The 23208-nt window shown below is 47.5% G+C and overlaps 1 protein-coding gene across 3 annotated transcripts in view; it reads right to left on the bottom strand.

The window, feature by feature from the left end:
* LOC116954726 (uncharacterized) overlaps nucleotides 1-23208 on the bottom strand; it is a 32713-nt gene that overhangs the window by 9032 nt on the left and 473 nt on the right. Inside the window, exons 2-12 of one of the 3 annotated variants that reach the window (XM_032975477.2) lie at nucleotides 15302-15399; nucleotides 14006-14108; nucleotides 12585-12729; nucleotides 10593-10675; nucleotides 9787-9894; nucleotides 7629-7774; nucleotides 3977-4014; nucleotides 3078-3418; nucleotides 1998-2107; nucleotides 1562-1636; nucleotides 511-580 (exon numbers count right to left, since the gene is read on the bottom strand). In XM_032975477.2, the coding sequence (XP_032831368.2) occupies nucleotides 511-580; nucleotides 1562-1636; nucleotides 1998-2107; nucleotides 3078-3418; nucleotides 3977-4014; nucleotides 7629-7774; nucleotides 9787-9894; nucleotides 10593-10675; nucleotides 12585-12729; nucleotides 14006-14108; nucleotides 15302-15389 (1307 nt within the window). In that variant the 5' untranslated portion in view covers nucleotides 15390-15399. Of the gene's footprint in view, nucleotides 1-510; nucleotides 581-1561; nucleotides 1637-1997; nucleotides 2108-3077; nucleotides 3419-3976; nucleotides 4015-7628; nucleotides 7775-9786; nucleotides 9895-10592; nucleotides 10676-12584; nucleotides 12730-14005; nucleotides 14109-15301; nucleotides 23198-23208 lie in introns of those variants that run through there. The other 2 variants (XM_032975496.2, XM_032975487.2) reach the window with 2 other exon arrangements.

Genomic DNA, 23208 nt, shown 5'->3' with positions numbered 1-23208 from the left:
TAAATGTGTCGTTAAACTAGCCACCACCCGACACAGAAAATTAATAAGGTTTGTCACGTAATAAGCTGTGTACTAATTGGCTGTGACGGGTGGTGGCGGGTTTATTGACACATTAAGATTTACGCAATCTAACCCAAAAAACCTCTATCATGGATAATATTGATCGTGAAAGCCTACGTGTTACACAGAAGGCAAAGGGTTGAGTGCGGGGCATGAACAGAGAGGCTCTCAGCAGTGTGAATGGTTTGAGGAAGGAAATCTTAGACGATCGACGCAGCAGCAGGAGGCAGTGACCCCATTCCCAGTGAGCGAATGTTGATTAAAAGTTTTGACGAAAGGTTTTGCTTGTTTGCGTGAATATCATAGAATGGAGGCAATTATTTTGTTTACATTTCCACAACCAGCAGACAATGGCCTGAAGGAGCAAAATAAACTTTGTTCAGCATGTTCTGCTTCTGGTGCTTTTGCTTTAATGCTGATGATGACAAATAACAAAGTGTCTGTGCTTACCCTGAATTGCTGAGGGTGCCAATGCTGTTGGATCTGGTCAGCCTGCGGCTGGGGTGATGCTGTGTTAGATCTGCGAGATGAAACAAGTGGAAAGACGTGATGGAAACCGCACACTGCCATTGTTAATACGAGTCCTGAAGGTCAAGTGTTGAGTCAGCTTTGGTAGATAGGGGTTCAGTAAGAGATGAAGGATTGAGGGATTCAGTTAATTCATTCAGTTGGCCACTGTGAGTTTAGTCAGTGAATGAAGATTGAGTATAGAGATGGTTGTGACTCACCACGGGCCTCTAGGAGGATTTAGGGTGACTCACCCTGGGCCTCTAGGAGGATGGCTTAGGGGTGACTCACCCTGAGCCTCTAGGAGGATGGCTTAGGGGTGACTCACCATGGGCCTCTAGGAGGATGGCTTAGGGGTGACTCACCATGGGCGTCTAGGAGGATGGCTTAGGGGTGACTCACCATGGGCCTCTAGGAGGATGGCTTAGGGGTGACTCACCCTGGGCCTCTATGAGGATGGCTTAGGGGTAACTCACCCTGGGCCCCTATGAGGATGGCTTAGGGGTGACTCACCACGGGCCTCTAGAAGGATGGCTTAGGGGTGACTCACCACGGGCCTCTAGAAGGATGGCTTAGGGGTGACTCACCCTGGGCCTCTAGGAGGATGGCTTAGGGGTGACTCACCACGGGCCTCTAGAAGGATGGCTTAGGGGTGACTCACCACGGGCCTCTAGGAGGATGGCTTAGGGGTGACTCACCACGGGCCTCTAGGAGGATGGCTTAGGGGTGACTCACCACAGGCCTCTAGGAGGATGGCTTAGGGGTGACTCACCCTGGGCCTCTAGGAGGATGGCTTAGGGGTGATTCACCACGGGCCTCTAGGAGGATGGCTTAGGGGTGACTCACCCTGGGCCTCTAGGAGGTTGGCTTAGGGGTGACTCACCCTGTGCCTTTAGGAGGATGGCTTAGGGGTGACTCACCATGGGCCTCTAGGAGGATGGCTTAGGGGTGACTCACCATGTGCCTCTAGGAGGATGGCTTAGGGGTGACTCACCATGTGCCTCTAGGAGGTTAGCTGTGCTCTGTGATAGTCGATGCTGTTGCTTCACCTCGCGTTCCCCATGGTAGCCTGCCCACACCGATGCACACGAGCGTATGCATCACGTTCACACGTGAGTGAATGTTTATTGTGTGTGTACATATAGATAGATATATGCATGCATGCCATTTTTCACCTTTGGGTCTACGTAGGCTATACATGTGAACTCTGTGTTTGTGCGTGCGTGACGAGTTTGTGTGTGCTCACAATGTGTGTAATCATGAAATATGTGTGTTCCTGTGTGTCATATGTGATGTATGTGAAAGCATGTTAAGGCTATACGGGAAATTTGTGTCTGTGTACGTGATTATGATATATTTGTATGCGTGCTTGTGTGTGTGTCAGATATACGAGGGTGTGCGTGCGTGATGTACACGTGCGCCGCTCGCACCTCGGAGCTGCACGGAATCCGAGGCGTTGGAGTTCTTGCGTCTTCTTCGGCTACTCTGCGTGTAGCGGTTGAAGAAGGAGAGAAGCCCTCCCTTCCTACGCTTTGTCTCCCTGCCACGCAGCACCACATCGTACAAAGATGCACGGGGGAGACACGGTGACACGCGAGACACGGGAGAGACACAGGGATACCGACGTGGGAGACACTAGGACATGGGAGACACGGGGAAGACACAGGGATACCGACGTGGGAGACACTAGGACATGGGAGACACGGGGAAAACACAGGGATACCGACTTGAGAGATGCAGTGAAACGGGAGATATGGGAAAGACAGAGGGATACTGACATGGGAGACATGGTTATATGGGAGACAAAAATGCCATTGAAACAGGGAGACACGGGTACATGGGAGACACCTAACTCTATAACTGCCAAAGGTGCTGGCTGAGTAATGACACTGATTATTTAACACATAAGTTTTTGCCACTAATGTTACAATGTAGGATGGGATTTGGGTTAGATCTTGCAAATATGAAGCCAAATGGCGTCATATACCCTCCTTAATTCGCATAGCGCCTTGACTAAGGCGCTATGCGAATTAACTATATGTACGGCAGAATAGTGTGATGAGATAAGCTAAGGATGGTAGTACATATGGAGATGCGTGAAATAAACGATGATGAAAGTGACGAGTGGTTAATGATGAGTGAATGTGATGGATGGGTATGGAAGTTGGGAAGAGGGATGGATTTAATGATGGGGAAGGGAGGGGGAAGGCGACTTTGGATAAGCAAGGAAAATAAGCGAGTTTTAAGGAACGTTTATTCCAGCCAATCAAACCAAGTTGTCACACGAACAAAACATGCCAACTGACGTTGTGTTCAGCAGACCGGTCTGTTGAAAGACAATTCTCAGAGCTGGAATATGCCGAATTTTGTAAAACTCAACTACATACGATACGATTCTGTGCAGTCATTGGTAACCAGCCTCAGACCATAAACTCGTTAACTGGAACCCCAGTTCATTCTCAGGCCACCTCTGCCACCGTGCGCCCTTCCTGAAGCTCAGACTCGCTTACTTGTCGAGCTGGTAGTCATCGCTGACACACGCCATTCTTGAGCCCACCGAGTCCGCCCGCTGATGGATATTAATGTGATGGAGATGGTGGTGGTCATTCTCTGCTTGGTCCTGCTGCAGGCGATGATCCTGATGCTGCTGTTCCTGCTCTTGGTTTTCCTGGTGGTGCTGGTGGTGATGGTGGTGGTGGTGGAGCTTGCGCCTGAGTGTTGGCGGAGTCCGCAGGTCCTCGGGAAGGGCTCCGTGGGAGCGTGACGCCGCTCGCTGCGCTTCCTCCAGCGACACGAGGCGCAGGGCGGAACGCGACGCCACCTCTCCCTCCAACGGGGGAGGCAGCGCAGCCTGGAGCGACGTTACCCACACAAATATGACGCCATTCGCATCAGCGCTCATAATGACCATGCCGGGGCACTGAAACATGACCTCTAAGGCCCTGAGATCAACTCCCAAAACTGTCTCCATCATTCCCAGGGTTCATTATGGCCATCTGGGGGTGTGGTGCTGAACAAGTGGGTGTGACTTGGGATCATTATTCTCTCGACCCACATTTTCTCCAGCCAGTGTTCCATGTAGGTGACACACAAAGACAAAGAACCCCCTTATAGCTGAAACAGACTCTTCGTGCAAGTGCTGCTAGCGAGCACCTTTGAAGGTTGGCAGAGCACATGAAGGGGTGGGTGGCCAACACCACGCCTGGCCGCCTGTGTCTCCCTAGTGGCGATATTTGGACATGGCACCAGATACTAATTTGAGGCCGAGTCGACCTAGAGGACGCCCAGGACCAGTTCAGATAATCGTCACTATTATTGGCTGTGAGCGGGAATCGAACTCAGGTTCCCGGGTTCGTAGCACAGCCCGTTAACAGCTGTGCCACCGTTCTCCACACACACAAACACATACCTCTTCAGCTGCAGAGCTGCTCTGGGTGGAAAGTCCATCTGAAAAAACAATGGCGGACACTCTTCTCATTATTGTCATCATCGTGGGAATGCGGCTACACAGATGTGACATGGTACTTGGTAGTTGGTGCCAGGAGTACTAAGTTATTCACGATTTTATTTCTCCCCCCCCCCCCCGGCTCCACCAGATTCAATGAAATTGTCAGGATTTGGGGCCATGATTCAAAACTGGAATAGATGATTCACTTTTATTTTGTCGTACTATACAGTTGATGGATTTTTTAAAAAATATCTTGCATACATCCTTGCTTTCATACCGCTTTGTTCCATTAGCCGAACTATAACAAAAAAAGTCTAAGTGATTTCCTGCTCACATGAGCCTTGTGACCCCCACCCCCTACGCGGGAGGATTGTCTCTCCCACCACCCCCCACCACGTGGGTGGGGGGGGGGGGGGGTTATTTATCTTATATAGATTTATAAAGCACCTTATTCCAAGGCGCTTTACAGCAATTATACAATTATACATCCGATGAAAGTAGATGAAATAAAGAGTGGGGTTATTAAAAGTGGTGTAGTTATGGTGACACGAGGAGAGGTGAGAGTGGTTAAAGATTGATTGGGGTAGTGATAGGGGTTGGTGTAGGCTTGGTCGTAGCTGGGGGCGGGGGAAGGGAGTTATCGGTAGCCGGATGGAGGTTGTTTAAGGGAAGGTGATTGTACTCTTTGGTTCTATTCGGTAAAGTCACGTAGGTAAAAAATAAAAAAACAAAAATCACGACGTTACGGCCACAAAACAAGTGGCCTTCATCAGGTGAAGGGACCAGACTGTCTAGAGGACAGCGTTGGAATGATTGTTTTATGTGCAGCAGAAGTTTGTTGCAGTGGAGGGGAGCAAGAAGGGAAAAGGAATGAAAGTGAGACTGGGCGCAGGGCAAGGGAAGCACAGAGAGGGACAGAATAGATTGGGAGCATAGAGGATGGAGTGGGAGAGATGAGCAAAATGAGAGATGCAAGATATGGTGGGGCAAGACCATGGAGGGATTTATCAACTGGAGTGAGAAATTTAAACAGACAGCGATAGGAGACTGGGAGCCAGTGGAGTTGGGAATGTAGAGAAGCAGTGTGGGAATTGTGGGGGAGGTTAAGAATGATCTGGGTTGAGGCATTTTGTATATGTTGGAAAGGAGCAACGGCATAAGCAGGAAGGCCGAGACGAAGAATCAAGGTGAGTGAAAACGAGGGAGTGAATCAGCAGCAGATAGTCGGATGAGGGGATGGATTTTACGAATGCTGAATGTGTGAAAGCGGTCGGTGTGGGTAGTGGCAGAGATGTGGTCAGAGAGGGAGGAGTTGAAGATGGCTCAAAGGTTGCGAGCAGAGGAGACCGGAGTGAGGGAGAAGGGAGGGAATGAGAGGACAGGGTGGAGGGGAATGGGGAAAAGGGAGGAAATGATATCAGTTTTGGAAGGATTGATGGAAACGTAGTGGCATGACATCGAGGATTGGACAGTGACAAGGAGTCTGAAATGCGAGAGGCAAGGCCAGGGGTAAAGAAGGGAAAGGAAAATAAAATGTGGGTGTCGTCGACAAAGAAACGATGGGGAAAGTGAGGTGAGATAAAAGGGTCCTAGGACAGACCGTTGGGGGGCTACAACAGTGACATGGGAGGGGGGGAGGTGGAGTGGCTGAAAGAAACCAAGGAAGTGCATGAAATGAGATAAGACTGGAGCCAGGAAAGGGATATGCTGGAGATACTGAAACTGAAGAGGGTGGAAAGAAGTGTAGGGAAGACTGAGGACAGATCCAGAAGAATGAGGATTGAGGAGAGGCCAGAACAAGAATGGGCAGAGTTTGTTTTGATGATTCCATACAGTGAGGAGGGCAGTTTCAGTGGAATGGGAGGGGCAAAATCCAGATTGGAACTGAGGGTAAAGATAATATAATTAGATGAGATGTAGTGAGCCAGGCGGGAGTGGACAAGACGTTCAAGAACCTTCGAGAAGTAGGACAGAGATTGGCCGGTAATGTGCACGACTAACAATGTCAATAGAGTGTTTTTGTAGAAGGTGGATTATGATAGCTGACTTGGAGGTGAGTGTAAAAACACCAGAAGTGAGGGAGGAATTTAAGAGGTAGACGAGGTAGGGGAGGGTAAGAGCGAGACTAGGTAGGGGTGGGTAAGAGGGAGACTAGGTAGGGGCGGGTAAGAGGGAGACTAAGTAGGGGAGGGTAAGAGGGAAACTAGGTAGGGGAGGGTAAGAGGGAGACTAGGTAGGGGCAGGTAAGAGGGAGACTAGGTAGGGGCGGGTAAGAGGGAGACTAGGTAGGGGAGGGTAAGAGGGAAACTAGGTAGGGGAGGGTAAGAGGGAGACGAGGTAGGGGAGGGTAAGAGGGAGACTAGGTAGGGGAAGGTAAGAGGGAGACTAGGTAGGGGAGGGTAAGAGGGAGACTAGGTAGGGGAGGGTAAGAGGGAGACTAGGTAGGGGAGGGTAAGAGGGAGACTAGGTAGGAGAGGGTAAGAGGGAGACTAGGTAGGGGAGGGGAAGAGGGAGACGAAGTAGGGGAGGGTAAGAGGGAGACTAGGTAGGGGAGGGTAAGAGGGAGACTAGGTAGGGGAAGGTAAGAGGGAGACTAGGTATGGGAGGGTAAGAGGGAGACTAGGTAGGGGAGGGTAAGAGGGAGACTAGGTAGGGGAGGGTAAGAGGGAGACTAGGTAGGAGAGGGTAAGAGGGAGACTAGGTAGGGGAGGGGAAGAGGGAGACGAAGTAGGGGAGGGTAAGAGAGAGACTAGGTAGGGGAGGGTAAGAGGGAGACTAGGTAGGGGAGGGGAAGAGGGAGACGAGGTAGGGGAAGGTAAGAGGGAGACTAGGTAGGGGAGAGTAAGAGGGAGACTAGGTAGGGGTGGGTTAGAGGGAGACTAGGTAGGGGAAGGTAAGAGGGAGACTAGGTAGGGGAGGGGAAGAGGGAGACGAGGTAGGGGAAGGTAAGAGGGAGACTAGGTAGGGGAGAGTAAGAGGGAGACTAGGTAGGGGTGGGTTAGAGGGAGACTAGGTAGGCGAGGGTAAGAGGGAGACTAGGTAGGGGTGGGTTAGAGGGAGACTAGGTAGGGGAAGGTAAGAGGGAGACTAGGTAGGGGAGGGTAAGAGGGAGACTAGGTAGGGGAAGGTAAGAGGGAGACTAGGTAGGCGAGGGTAAGAGGGAGACTAGGTAGGGGAGGTTAAGAGGAAGACTAGGTAGGGGAGGGTAAGAGGAAGACTAGGTAGGGGAGGGTTAGAGGGAGACTAGGTAGGGGAGGGTAAGAGGGAGACTAGGTAGGGGAGGGTAAGAGGGGACTAGGTAGGGGAGGTTAAGAGGAAGACTAGGTAGGGGAGGGTAAGAGGAAGACTAGGTAGGGGAGGGTTAGAGGGAGACTAGGTAGGGGAGGATAAGAGGGAGACGAGGTAGGGGAGGGTAAGAGGGGACTAGGTAGGGGAGGGTAAGAGGGAGACTAGGTAGGGGAGGGTAAGGGGAAGAATCGGAAGTAAAAGGGAATTAGGGGTGGTGGGGGGATTGTATCTCCCACCTCCCCCCTATTCGGGGGGGGGGTTGTGTCTTCCCCCCCCCACCCCATGTGGGGGGTTGTCTCCCACCCCCCCCATGTTTGTCTCCCACCACTGTGCGGCCGAGAGGCGCTGGGCTGGAAGACGTTGCAGAAGAGGCGTTGCCGGTGGCTGAGCAGCGTCTCCACGACCACGGACTGAACCCGCACCTCCAGGAAAGCGGCACCGCCAACCGGTACCCCCTCCGTGCCACGTGAGCTGTCCAAACAACCATAATCATCACCACCACGACCACCTAGCATCATCACCCAACTTCACAATCCTTCGCTATCACCCATACATTAGATCCACAGTCCAACATCATTACCCAGCATTACCCAACAACACCATCTAGCTTCGTCACCTATTATCATCATAAACAAGCATCATCATCCAGCATCATCACTCACCACCACCATCCAAGACCCACCACCACCCATTGCCCACCATCCATTGGTGTCCTTATACAGTGAGGGAAAAAAGTATTTGATCCCCTGCTGATTTTGTACGTTTTCCTGCTGACAAACAAATGATCAATCTCTAATTTTAATGGTAGGTTTATTTGAACAGTGAGAGACAGAATAACAGCAAAAAAATCCAGAAAAACGCATGTCAAAAATGTTATAAATTGATTTGCATTTTAATGAGGGAAATAAGTATTTGACCCCCTCTCAATCAGAAAGATTTCTGGCTCCCAGGTGTCTTTTATACAGGTAACGAGCTGAGATTAGGAGCACACTCTTAAAGGGAGTGCTCCTAATCTCAGCTTGTTACCTGTATAAAAGACACCTGTCCACAGAAGCAATCAATCAATCAATCAGATTCCATACTCTCCACCATGACCAAGACCAAAGAGCTCTCCAAGGATGTCAGGGACAAGATTGTAGACCTACACAAGGCTGGAATGGGCTACAAGACCATTGCCAAGCAGCTTGGTGAGAAGGTGACAACAGTTGGTGCGATTATTCGCAAATGGAAGAAACACAAAATAACTGTCAATCTCCCTCGGCCTGGGGCTCCATGCGAGATCTCACCTCGTGGAGTTGCAATGATCATGAGAACGGTGAGGAATCAGCCCAGAACTACACGGGAGGATCTCAAGGCAGCTGGGACCATAGTCACCAAGAAAACAATTAGTAACACACTACGCCGTGAAGGACTGAAATCCTGCAGCGCCCGCAAGGTCCCCCTGCTCAAGAAAGCACATATACATGCCCGTCTGAAGTTTGCCAATGAACATCTGAATGATTCAGAGGACAACTAGGTGAAAGTGTTGTGGTCAGATGAGCCCAAAATGGAGCTCTTTGGCATCAGCTCAACTCGCCGTGTTTGGAGGAGGAAGAATGCTGCCTATGACTCCAAGAACACCATCCCCACCGTCAAACATGGAGGTGTAAACATTATGCTTTGGGAGTGTTTCTGCTAAGGGGACATGACAACTTCACCGCATTAAAGGGACGATGGACGGGGCCATGTACCGTCAAATCTTTGGTGAGAACCTCCTTCCCTCAGCCAGGGCATTGAAAATGGGTCGTGGATGGGTTTTCCAGCATGACAATGACCCAAAACACACGGCCAAGGCAACAAAGGAGTGGCTCAAGAAGAAGCACATTAAGGTCCTAGAGTGACCTAGCCAGTCTCCAGACCTTAATCCCATAGAAAATCTGTGGAGGGAGCTGAAGGTTCGAGTTGCCAAACGTAAGCCTCGAAACCTTAATGACTTGGAGAAGATCTGCAAAGAGGAGTGGGACAAAATCCCTCCTGAGATGTGTGCAAACCTGGTGGCCAACTACAAGAAACGTCTGACCTCTGTGATTGCCAACAAGGGTTTTGCCACCAAGTACTAAGTCATGTTTTGCAGAGGGGTCAAATACTTATTTCCCTCATTAAAATGCAAATCAATTTATAACATTTTTGACATGCGTTTTTCTGGATTTTGTTGTTGTTATTCTGTCTCTCACTGTTCAAATAAACCTACCATTAAAATTATAGACTGATCATTTCTTTGTCAGTGGGCAAACGTACAAAATCAGCAGGGGATCAAATACTTTTTTCCCTCACTGTAGCAATGGTGGTGATGTTAATGGTGGTGTTGGTGTTTATGGTGATTTTGCGGAGATGTTGATGGTTGTGATGCTGATTGATAGTGATGGGGGGCGATGTTGACGGTGGTGCTGGCGTTGATGGCACCAGTGGCGTTGGTGGTGTCGACGGCGCGAAGTTCAACTCACCGCAGGAGGTTAGGGGCCCACACAATGGCGAGGTTCTGCGCGTGCATGTTGGTCTGTGCGCTGTGAGACGCCATGTGACTCAGGTGGCTGATGAGAAACTCCAGCGTGCTATCACAGCAGCAACAACAGCAGCAGCAGCAGCAACAACCAGCGGCATACAATCAATGTTTATGTAGAGGCCTGTGTCAATTCACTGCTGGATGAGCCCCCCCTCCCTCCACTCACTGCTGGATGGCACCCTCCCTGCCACCCAGCACCACCACCACGCCGTGAGGGTCATGGGAATTGCTTGATTGTACTTCACCGTGATCGTCACAGTGGCTTAGATTTTGGAGCAGAGTACACATCCGTCTATCTGGTTTCATCACCCCCTCACTCCGTTTGCCCCGCTCTCACCCCCATCATTTAATAACAGAGCATGGCCATCGTAACTCGTGCATAGTGACAAGGGTGGTGGTGACGATGGTGGCATTAGTGATGATGGTGATGTTGATGGTGTTAATGTTACTCTTTCGTATGTACAATATGTTGAACTTCTTTCGCACCGTAAGTAGCCAACCATACTAATTGGAGGTGCGGGGGAAGGACAACAAACTAAACACAAAAAAGTTATCAAGAAATGAGTTTGAATCTAGGTTTAAAAGATTGAAAATTAATTTCTTTAGAGGGAGCTGGTGGATGGCGTGACGATGATGGTGATGATTGTGCTGATGGGGATGGTGTTTACTTGTAGTGAGGTAGTAGTAGCTGGTGGATAGCGTGACGATGATGATGGTGATGATTGTGCTGATGGGGATGGTGTTTACTTGTAGTGAGGTAGCGGTAGCTGGTGGATGGCGTGATGGATCTTCTGGAGCCTCTCCTCAACTGAGGGAGCACGAACAGCCTCCTGGGACCAGAGCACACACAGTTGGTTATTCCATCGCTCACCTATTTTAACCAAATAAAGACATCAGTTCGTCTGAAGTCACCCAAGGGATTGCTGCTGAGGATCATGGACCAGTGTGGGTGATTGGCAAAGATGAGGACATACGGAAGTTAGAGGACACTGTATGTTTGGCACTTAGAGTTTGGTTTTTCAAACTCCATTGATTGCAGTCACATTTATTTTAAATAGAGTCACAAGAAAATAAAAACAAAAGTGTTGAGCCTGAGCTTGGACAAGTGCAGGAAGTTTATAGCATGGATGGCTGTGGGAAAGGAGTTTGCAACCTATTAAATTAAACTTTTCACTTAAATAATCCCTTGAGATGGAACATCTCATTTTCAATGACGACATTGGGGGCAGCAGAGGAGAAATGAGTGATCTCCAAATTGTAGAGCACTGTGGTAATGTAGTCTTGTCTACACGGGCGGGTGTAAGGAGTTTGGCAGTGGCATTTTGGATCATCTCAAGTTTGGAGATGTCAGAGATTTGGGCAGGCTATCGAGGAGCATTTCAGTAGTCGAGTTGTGATGTGAGGAAGGGACGTATGAGAGTCTCGGTGGTGGCTCTGCACGTGCTCTGTAACCGGCGCTGTGGAGGCAGTGATGATTGGTGGATCACTGTACACATGTTGTTAAACCCCATTCCCGTGGGCATCGAGGAGGTGCTATGCCCTAGTTTGCCAGAAAAAGGCAGTACAGCATCTGTTTCCATCTGTACGAGGGATAGAGTGTTGCTCCCTCGCATACGTGAGTTTTCTCCGGGTGCTGCGGTTTCCACCCACTTGTATAAACACCCATTAATTGGCTGAAAATATCTTAAAATAAAAAATGTACGTAGCAGGATCTTCCTGAAAACCAGTCCTATGACTCAGTATGGCTTTCCTAGATACATAAGTAAAAATATTATCATTATTAAATAATGATTATTCTTATACATTTTAGTAGCAGCTGGCGAGAGATGGCAGATGCAGGAGACAGTGCACTTATGGAGGGATGAGATTCTGCAGGGGTGATGGTAAGAAAAAACGAGAGTCCCGGATCGATTTCAACTCCAAGGATTCACACACTCAGTGCAATGCCAGAATTTAGGGCAGGCACCCACAAAATGCAGTCTTCGCTAACAGTGTACCCCTGACCGACGGGGAGCACTTCTGCTTTCGCAACATGTTTCTGGAGGAAGTTACAACGAATCCGGCATGAGACGTGAGGGTGGGCAGGGAGATTGGGTTCCTGGAGGCAATGGCGATGTTGAGCTGGGTCTCCGCAGTACAGATATTAACAATGGAAAAGATTTTGCCAGGAGATGCATTACGAAGATCAGGGGGCGAGGGCGGAGCCTTGTGGGACACCATAGCTAGCACAGTGGCTTCTGGGAAGAAGACGGTCCTTGTGCGAAATCGTAGAACAAGCAGTTTGAAAAAGTAAAGGCAGAAGTTGGAGAGAAGTGTACTGGAGATGCCCAATTGGTTATACGGGATGGAAAGGTCTTTGGTGTCAAAATCAACAGAGAGATTTAGGACGACAAGGAGTGAGAGGGATCCACGATCTAGAGGCAGAGGAAGGTCACTCACAGGAGGTAGGGTCGGTACAATTGTCCTCGGGGAACCCAAATTGTGCTGGATCCCCGAGACCAAGGGGAAGAGGTGATGGAGAGGTAAACCTTTCTCGGGCCTTTTTCAAGAAAATAAAGATTTGAGATCGGATGGAAGTTGGCAGGGGTCTTCCCGAGGCTGCAGAGGTCACATGACCCAAATAACAAGTAAAACATCTGAACACGTGTGATGGGATGAAGACACGCGCTGTCACATACCTGATGTTTACTACTACTACTGCTACTACTACCATGCACGGGCACACACGTACATACGTACATCGAAGAGGTGGAAGAGGTGGTAGGTGAGCAGGGGCTCGGGCAGGTCGCGGAAGAACTGCTTACAGAGGGAGCTCACGCAGTGCACGTCGCGCATGTACACACTCCGGGTCAGGTCCGGCACGCGGCCGGCATCAAACTCCTCCCTGCATCACCACCACCACCATGATTAACATAAACACACTGCTCGAACACTCGTGAGACAAGGGACATAAAGGAGGCTTTCTCTGTTGTAGGCCAAATCAGTGTCAATGACAATGCATACATGATCAAAAACATTTCTAGATTTGAAGCTTTCGTGACTGCAAGGATCCATACTCTTTGGTTCTATTCGGTAAAGTCACGTAGGTGACTATACCGAATAAACCAAAGAGTATGGATCAAAAACATGTTTGTTTTCATGTTTTACCACAAGCATGAGTGGTTAATGGTAGGTGATTCCTCGCAATAGGTGTACACCTGGTGTGGAAACACCTTAACACTTGCTGTATTATTGCCGGAAAGGGTAAGACCTTTTATTTTTTCATCATCTTGATACTGGCAAAAAGGGTCCTTGTTCACCATTCTGCTGCTAGCCGAACTTGCTGTGGTCTCGGCGCTCCATCCCCTAGCTGAGCGCGCTGCTGTTCTAGCCTCCTGCAGTCGCACCATCTTCTCAAGTCCCGAGGTCTCGCTCGTGCCCAGCTTTCATTCCTCAAGGACCGTCGCCCCTCCTTGTGTGCAAGTTCCTCACAGGACTTCGATCCTTCCCAGGCCAGCCAATCACCTGCTGTTGCTTCCCAGCAAAGTTATGGAACGTTAATTCCACATGCTCTCTGAACCAATCACAGGGCTCCGTTATTATTTAAAGCCATTCCTCTGTGTATGTGGGGCCATTACAATGCTTACTCATCCCTGGTGTAAAATTTAAATCACGTGCTCAGTTCTGCACATGCGCAGTGGGCCAATCACAGCAATGCATTGCTATCGGCGTTTCCTCTGCAGTACTGGTTTAGCTGCAGGCGTTATACTTTCGATTGTATTGCTCACGCACTCTGATAATAGGCAGCATCACCATGTCCTCCAGTGTCCTTCCCTTTATTAGAAATACATACATCTAAAAGTTGCCTTACACTTGATCATATCCGTAGATTTTTCCAGCTTACCCCAAGTTCCAGCTTACTCGAGTCCAACTGCAAGAGGGTTGAATATTTATAAATGACATAAAATATTCAGAAAGGTGATTAAGAAATCAATGTTGAACATTCTAGAGGTCGACTAACAACCATGTGAGTGGGCAAAACGGTTACAGAAAAATGTTTTTTTTCCTTCCACCATTGACCACATACGCACTGCACATACTATCAACCGTATTCCTAAAGAGACAACTGGATATCAAATCGCACCGAGAGCTGGCTTTTGTAGAGGCCCGTCGCAGCTTACCTCAGACGCTTGGTGTTGCTGGCTACGCCCGACAGGCGGTAGATGCCATCCACTAGGCCGTGCCTCTCCACAAACGCCGTGCACATGCGGACCACCTGCGGCACTGCGAGGGGGTCGGAGTAGGGGTCAACTTTGGTTTTGGGCCCCAAAGGTCATCATGTGCTCAGGGAAATTGTCATCGCAACAAATATAAAATTGTACGTAAGATAATGGTGGTGGGAATAAAGAGTGGGGTGATGAAAAGTGGTGGTGTAGTTGTGGTAACCGTTCGGAGGACGGGTGGGAATGGTTAAGGAGGGGTTGTGGTAGGCCTGATCGTAGCTGGAGGGCAAGGGCAGGGAGTAACAGCACGATGGGTTAGGGTGAAGGGATGAGTTTTGAAAAGAGGAATGGAAGCAGGTTGGTGAAGAATGATTGTTTTATGTGCAGTGGGAGTTAGTTTCAGTGAAGGGAAGGAGAGAAAAGGAACGAAAGCATGACTGGTCATAGCGCGAGGTAGGCACAGAGAGGGGCAGTAGAGATTGGAAGCGTAGAGGACGCGCAGTTGTCACCAGCAAATTGTCACCGACAACTGCCGTTTGTTTATTTAGTTTGTCAGACATTTGGTCGCTGCTCCCCCTGGTGGGGAACTAGACCGGTAACTCCCAGCGGGAGTGCAATGGTCACCATGAGCACCCGAGTTTGTGTGCAAAGTAGCCAAATATTTGTTTTATTTTAAACACAGTTTTCAACAAACTCTGTTTCCATTGGCTAGACAGGTTTGTCACTCTATGCCAGACGCTATAGCTGCTCGCAGTAAAATGCGTGTTTCTGGTAACATTATTTGGCGACAATTTACAAATAATGATCATAGTGTATCAAACAGGCCCTTAACAAGAGGGGGTGGACATGATGGTGCTCTGATAATGGTGATGATGATGATGGTGCTGCACGTCTGGTGGTATTGTATAAGACATTGGTGATGGTATTAACCGTGCTATTGTTGATGGTTGTGCTGATAGCTTATATTGATGTTGCTGTGAAGATGGCTATACTTGTGTGGACGGTGCTGCTGTTGATGGTGGTTATTTTGTTTATGCTTCGGTGGTAACTGCCAGTAGGCGCTTTTTCCATCGTTGGTGTTTTGGGTTGTGGTTGAGTTGTTGTTGGCTGTGGCTGAGTTATTGGTTGTGGTTGGTGTTTGCGTTTGAGTTATTGTTGGCGTTGGCTGGGTTGTTGGTTGTAATTAAGATGTTGGCTATGCTACTGTTATTGGTAGTGGTTGAGTTGTTGGTTGCCGCAGTGTTGTTGTCTCACCCTGATCTTCCCCGGACTGCAGCAGGGAGACCAACTCCACCCCAAAGACCCGCGCGGCTGTGTGCCGCCGGGAGAGGCGGGCCCTCATCCCACAGGGCCTTCACGCGACCATCAGAGACAAAGATCCCCTCTGTAGCCTTAGCAGACTATAGGGACAAGTGCTGTTAGCTAGCACCAATGAAGGCCGGCACGGTACACGAAAGGTCTTTTTCTCCCTAGTGGCGATATTTACACACTCATTTGAGGTTCAGGCGACCCAGGGAGGCCCGACAACCGGTTCAGATAATCATTCTTGGTATTGGCGGTGAGCGGTAATTGAACTCGGTTTGCAGCACAGCACGCTCACCACTACACTATCACCACCATCACCAACATTAGTATCCCCACTGTTACCACAATCGCCAAAAGCAATATCATTCCCTTTGGCTATGTACGGTGCGAAAAAAGTTAACCAATATAAACATCACCAACATCATCATCATCATCTCCGGCACTACCACCATTTTCAAATTCAGCCCAGCTATCACATCATCATCATCCAAAATATCATAAAAATGCATTTTTTGGAAAAATATCAGGGATCATCAATGTAATAATGATTGTCATTTTTAACGATGCTATTGTAATTGTCATTATCGTCAGCATCATCGTTACAAACATCATCGCTATCACCATGACTAACCATATTGTCATACTCTTTGGTTCTTTCGGTAAAGTCACGTAGGTAGAAAAAGAATAAAATAAAATAAAACAAAACACAATATTTCACGACGTTTCGATCGCAACACAAGCGGTCGTCCTCAGGTGGAAAAAATAATCCAGCAGTGGAACTGCTGTGGAATGCTGGATTGTTTTTTCACGTGATATATTTTTTTGTTTTATTTGATTTCTTTTCTACCTACGTGATTTTACCGAAAGAACCAAAGAGTATGGATTCCTGCAGTCACGAAAGCTTCAAATCATATTGTCATAAGTGCAATTAAAATGTTTTACTCCATCATGAACGTCAAACATTATTTTCATCAACATCATCACTATCATCAACAGTATCATCATTGATGCAAATAGCGTTGTCTCCAATAACTCCACCAACACCATCATCAATTCTCAACCCACCACTTGCTGGTTGTCTTGACGCGCCGATACATTTTCCCATTTAGGTCGTCTGAATTAAAAATTTATGCTAATTGCTATCATTTATGGAAACGTTAGAGATGAGCATTTGTCCATTAAGGTCTAAATATGTTCAACATATGTAGTTGTGAATGCACTCTCAGCACATTAAGCCATTCACCAGGAATTTCCCGATTGGACTCCAGGTACTGCCGCCCAGTCATTCATTATTGAGCAGGAGGTTTATTGAACAAAGCATCGAGTTTGTTGTCTGTGGACATTAAACACCCCTTTCTGCTTGTGATTTTCTATGAAAGTACCAGGTCACAGCGTGGAGGTGGCACGGCTGGGAACTCGAGTTTGAATCTGGGTTTCAGGCACCCCTCATTAAGGTTATTATTTTGTCACGGTACATTCCAACTATAATGGTGTACATGGAAATGTCATGGAAGGTGGTTCTTGCTACACCTATAATTTGCTTAATAACAAAAAATAGTTGTATAATATTCTTTGAAAAACTACGTTTTTTCTGGCTGCCTGGTGCGTTGGCAGCCAAGCACACGGTGTTGTCGTCACTCTGCACATCTGTTGTGCATCTTTATATCATTTACATCGATGGTTCATTGTCAAATTCTATGTATGCTGAAACTTCTTTTCCAGCACGCGCAGGCAACCGTGCTAATCGGAAGCGCGGGGGAAAGACAACAAACTGAACACAAAAAGCAGTTCTAAAGAAATGGGTTTTCAATCCAGATTTAAAAGTGCACATCTCCAGTTGCTTCCTAATATCGGAAAGGAAGAGCGTTACAGACGGCTGCAGAAGCGCATCTGAAAGCGCGCGATGCAGAGAACGTTTTTTGTTCGATGGTGAGCCAAAAGCCACTGCGAGGATACAAATGTACACCTGACTGTGACATTCCTCGCTTCTTCAACTCTTGCCATAACCTACTCAGAAGCCATCCTCGTTGCTTTCAAATGCAGTCGTAGCCTTGTTGGTCCAGTCCCTACTTCTGCTCTGTCCTAGAAATGTTCACATCTTATCTCCATAGAAACATGCTTTAGGTTCTTTAGATGATTTGGCTGCTAAAAGTTCCCACGTGATAAGCCACTTCGTTGAGCTATCATTTGTGGTCAGGTCGCTTAGAAATAGAAGCTTAAAGCTCAGTGGACTTTTACCTGGTTAAAATAAAATGAGTTTCGTTTTATTTGTATGTTTTTAGTGACTTGCTTACCTTTCCTATACTTTGCACTCCTATCGTGTTGTATTATTTGTTGTAACGTTCTGACCCGTCCCTACTGGACATGTGAAAAAGAGCTTTATAGCTCATCGGATTCCTCCAGTATACAAAATATTCTGATTCTCATTATATTCCAACCATGACAACACCACCCAGTACTCTCACCCCACAACACACTACCATGGAAACACCATGCAGTACTCCTACTCCACAACTGTACTAAAATGTTAACATCCTCCGATACTCTCACTCACCCACACTATTGTACCATTACATACTCCCCTTCTACTTCCCCTCACCAAGCATGTCCACTACTCCAAGCTTCCTACCTTATTCCCCATATCAACCGCCATCGCAAGGCGCCTCACTGGCCCCAAGGTATCAACAATGCCTCACCACAAAGCCTTCCACTGCAGATAGAGCATCCACTTCATGCTCAATTCTCACTGCTAAACATCCACTTGGTGAAGGATCACTTCGCATCCACAATGTCCTACATTAGGGCACTAGTGACATCCTCTGTCTCACCGAGACTTGACACACATTCCCTGCAATCTATTCACTCTTTTACGATGTAATCCTCTGGCTGCCACCTCAAGAAGCTTGCTCCCTTTTCTGACTGGGTTGGTTGATTGATCAACATCTGTAAATGGCAAGAAACCCCTTCAAATCAGAATCACGAGTGCAGGCCGGCAAATTAAACAGTTTCAACGACAACACAAAAACGTGAACTGTACACGAGTTCTGGACCTTGTGGTAGAATTTCTGTCATCTCCAAACCTGACTTTAAATTCTCGACCAAAAATAAATCATCTTCGGGAGCATCTCTCTCTTCACTTGCCACCCATCTACAACCTCAAAATTTCGACTAACATCAATCAATGCCAAACCCAAACTTTGACGTTAAGTATCTCCCCTCCACTCATCGTTACTGATCATTTTACAATCCATGTTGGTAATCAATACAATCCCATCATTACCCAGTCACTCTTGGAATCAATGGATCTATCCCAACTAATATTATCTCCCACTTAAACCCAATAATCCCAACCTTGTGAAATCCAACACCAAATCCATCACCATTTCACTGCAGCTCTCAGACACCACCTCACACATTTCTCCTTTCCACCTCTTATTCTCTTATCCTCTGCTCTAATCGCCAATGACGCTGGAAACGCGAAAAAAAACAATTTTCAGCGTTGCAATCTACCTTCTGCATCTCCAAAACTCGACTTCCTCCACTGCTCCTTCACATTTGCCAAGTGTGAGCAAGTGAGAAAGGGCCAATGAAATCAATATAATAAACTATGCATAAAAAAGGTTTTTTTTTCTGGCTGGCTGCATGACTGGTTAACAGGAGGCAAGGCCTGATGGATGGACGGATGGACCGTCACGTCCAAAAGGACGTGCGCGTTGCTATCTATAAAGCAAATATTCACGTCAGTGGCACGAAGTAATCGAGTCGCCCCTCTTGAGTCCCCCCCCCCCCCATCGTCATCGAGTCACGCGCCGGGCGGGTGAAGGCGGAAGAGGTGGCCACGAGGGTTGTGGGTTCCATGCGGTGAAGCAAGGAGAAGACCGACAGCGTGGGATGTCACTAATTCCTAACCAGCCTCTCACACACAGCTGTCGGGAACACCATGCTATCGCGCGGCCAGAGGCGTGCTCTTAGTAATGTGTGTACGTATGTTAATGCAGCACTCCCATATAATATATATTTTTTTTAAACTGGCTGGCTGCTAGTCTTTTTTTTATATATAAAAGTACTTTTGTGATCGTTAAACTTTTTCAGGGATAGAAATGGCTCGATTTGGTTTGTATGTATGAACTTATTTCGCACCGTACGTATAGCCAACCGTACTAATCGGAGGTGCGTCGCCTTATTCTAGCTCGTCGCCCCCACTGATGTCCTCTTATCCCCCCCCCCATCCCCGTGTGCGGATACTGCCTACAAAATAAATGTATTTTGGGGGGGGTTGACAATTTTTATAAATCTGTAGGATCAACTTTTTACCCCAAAATCTAGGGGGGGTCCACGTTCGATATAACTTTTTGATTCAGTCCTTCTGAAAGGCTCTTATAATTTAGTTGGACAAACGAAACGTTGCCCTTTTATAATAGATTCTAACACCGTACACTATTCTGTATCAAGTATGCCAGCCTGATACTTGACATTTCTTTCACCTACATTTCACATGTCACGTGAATTTACGTGCATTCAATCAATGTTTTTTTGAAGTTGTGTTTTATTTCATATTCTTAGCTTTTTCCCTTCAACGTGACTTTACTGAAAGAGGTAAAAATATGAATTATTGCAGTCACGAAAGCTTTAAATCAAAATTTGTGTTTTATTGTAAATATAAGCGTTCTGTGCGCGGTTTGCCCCTCCCATTTAATTTAAAGGCCAACGTAAAATTTCAAGTTTCCGCTTCTGTAAATGTGTACACACAATATAACTGCGAAATGTGTTGTTGTTGAAAATCTTTCACGAAGAGGTAAGAAACATCTCAACGATTTGGCCAGCCGGACTTCGGAAAATATTGTGGTTTCCAGAGAGCGAGAGAGAGAGAGAGAAAACATCGGGTTAGACGGACCGAGGCGCGATGAGTAATCAGATTTTTAAAATGTAACGCGTAGCTGGGGCGGGCTTTTCCAAACTCCTCCAGTCAGCGCCACCCAATTTACTCAAATACGAATTAAGTCCTTCCACGCTGCACGCGCCCGATCATTGTGAAATAGTTCCCACGTGACGCGCTAATCAATTAACACTGCGAAAATTGCCGATTCGAATGAAACTGGAGATGATCTCAGTGTTGGGGGGGGGGGCAGCTCCGCCCCGCCACATCCACTTTATTTTCTCACACCCATGTAACAATAACAAGGTAGCGAAGCAGACCATTTCTCCTTCACAAATACACGTTTTTTTTTTTACAAAACCCACCGCATTATAGCCTGGAGTGCATAATTTTAACGGCATTCATTCAATGTACGCAAACTCTGGACCCGTTTTAACAGTCTCACCAGGAGCGTCTGGCTTGCTTGAACCATTGCTGGAACTGTCAGATGTTATAGGCAAGAACCCTCTCTTTGAGATATGGGTAGTCATGTAAAATTACGGTCATGTAAGCGTTGGCTATTGTGTCATCATCTGAGTCGTAGCCCAAATCATACACAAAACAATCCCGCAAATATAAGATTCCTGCAGAGTAATACCCTTAACTATTATGAGTCGTAGCCCAAATCATACACGAAACAATCCCGCAAATATAAGATTCCTGCAGAGTAATACCCTTAACTATTAACGCAGGAAAGTCCCACTACAGAGTCTCAAGGCTGTTTGGCCGATTCCATTCATGAGGGTTTGGCACGTGGGAGTTAAGTGAAATAGCAAGAGAAACCCCACACAATACTGTACCGTACGTTAGCGTAACACTCAACACTCCACACGGATAGATTAAATAATTCACTGTTATATTACCGTATCCTGCTTGGCTTCCGAGACTGACTGAGACGGGTTGGCTGCATTCAGACTGATTTGTTCACGGGCTTTGCTGGCCAAGCCAGCCAGGGGCGCAGCGCCTCGCAATCGGAGCAGACAATGATCGTCACTGATGTTGACCGTGAACGGGAATCGAACTTCGGGTCGCCGGGTTGGTAGCGCGACGCTTTAACCACTGCAATACTGCTCCCCTTTACCAATTAAAACACACAGACACGCACTCACTGACTTGACTGACACACGCAACACACTCAACTCCCTTCCCCCCCTCTTAGTTAATTGGCTGAGCCGGGTGCCCCCCTGGATGGGTAATAAACCCGAGGCTCACGCGTCGGCGGTTCTAGTTGCCGTGCCGAGACGGCGGTGGCGGGCAGGGGGGGCTGGAGTTGCACAGGCGGTGATCGTGGAGGGCGACACACGCACTACTGTGGAAATTACACATTTCCATGACGGCACCGAGGCCGTCCGTCCGTCCGTGGCGGCGGCGAACAACTCCCATCAGCCGAAAACCAAGCGACTGCTGGCTGAAGGGCACAACACAAAGCTCCACAGTGTGGCATGGAATTGGAAGAGGGTTGAGAGATAGGGCAGTTTGTTGGTAGCGCCGATGGCGGATGAATTGCGAATTGTGTGGTTCCTAGCGCCTCTGAATCATTCCCTCTGACAGTGGAGGGAAACTATGCGTAACAAATGACGTCCTTCTAACTCTGTAGTGTTCAATGTATAGAGGTTATACTGTGGATAATAACCATATTTTCGAGAAAATCGATTATGTTGGGTTTCTAACGGCGATTAAATAAATGGCAGTTATCGATTTCTTACCAATGGGGAAAACAAATCACGAGACAAGAGGCACTCGCATCATCATCATCAACACGTTCTCGACTACAGTATAAACCTCACGCTCAATTGTACCGTGATCGTCACATCAGCATCGATTATTCAACCATCACCTTTCAGCGAATGCAATCGTAGTTAGATCGAATGATCGATAACGATCACCGTATACCCAAATCACTCGGAATTCTCCAGATCTCTTCAGGGTTCGCAAGCAAAGCAGGGCAGCAGAGATGCAGGCAGAAACATCCGTTGTATTTTATTTCTATGCCCCCCACGTCCAAAGGGCTTCTAACTCGCACTGACCACGGTGGTGATGTATGGTGGGAAAAAACCCCCAAACGACCGCTACGGCGCGGGGAGACTCATCCAGCAGTGGATTGAGAGACTGTACACGTGCAATACTCATCGCAGATACACCGACTCTTTATAAAACTAGACACAAAAGTTACGTCTCTGGCGAAACAAGGGTTCTGTGTTATTCTTTTTCAACCTATCTACGTGAAAGACCCACAGATTATGGTTCTGTATCAGACAAGAGATGAGCCAAGGCCTCTGAATTGCATAAAACAAGCGTTCCGAATCGGATGAGACACGAGCTCCCTATCGCATGAAACAAGGCTGCTGATTTAGACACGGATTCTGCATCGAATTACATGAGACGATCCAATTGTTTTGAGTTGTAGATAAGCCGAGGGTTCCGTATGAGACTAAGGTTCCATAACAGATGAAGCGTGGATTCTGTCTAGGATTAGACGACGGTTCTGAATTAGATGGAACGAGAGTGCTTTCTGTGTCAGACCAAACGAGAGTTTTAATTTAGACACGAATTCTGCATAGGGTGAGACGGAATAATACGAGGGATTTGAATTGGATAAACAAGCGTGTGCTGCATCGGATGGAACAAGGGTTTTGAATCAGAGGAGACGAGGGTTGTACATCGAATGGAAACACAATTCCAGGAATAATCCGAATCTCTCACTGAGTGAGATAAGGCCTCGCCGAACGAACAGAGATCAACGCAGCTTCAACAACACCGACACGCAAATTAAATGAGTTTGAAATAAAAATATAAAAATACGTTGATACTGGCAAAAAAAAAATGTCCCGTTTTGTAGATGAAACGATCACTGTACTCACAACTGTCCGAGGCAGTCGTCGAGACGAGTTAACATGCGTCCACAAAACGCATTATTTAAGTCGGGACATGTCACACGGCA

The sequence above is a fragment of the Petromyzon marinus genome, chromosome 3 (genome assembly GCF_048934315.1).
Source record: "Petromyzon marinus isolate PM22_M1 ecotype Great Lakes invasive population chromosome 3, UKy_Petmar_22M1.pri1.0, whole genome shotgun sequence".
In the NCBI taxonomy this organism is placed as follows: Eukaryota; Metazoa; Chordata; class Hyperoartia; order Petromyzontiformes; family Petromyzontidae; genus Petromyzon; species Petromyzon marinus.
The sequence above is the reverse complement of the archived record's forward strand: the minus strand, read 5'-3'. Positions and strand labels throughout refer to the sequence as shown.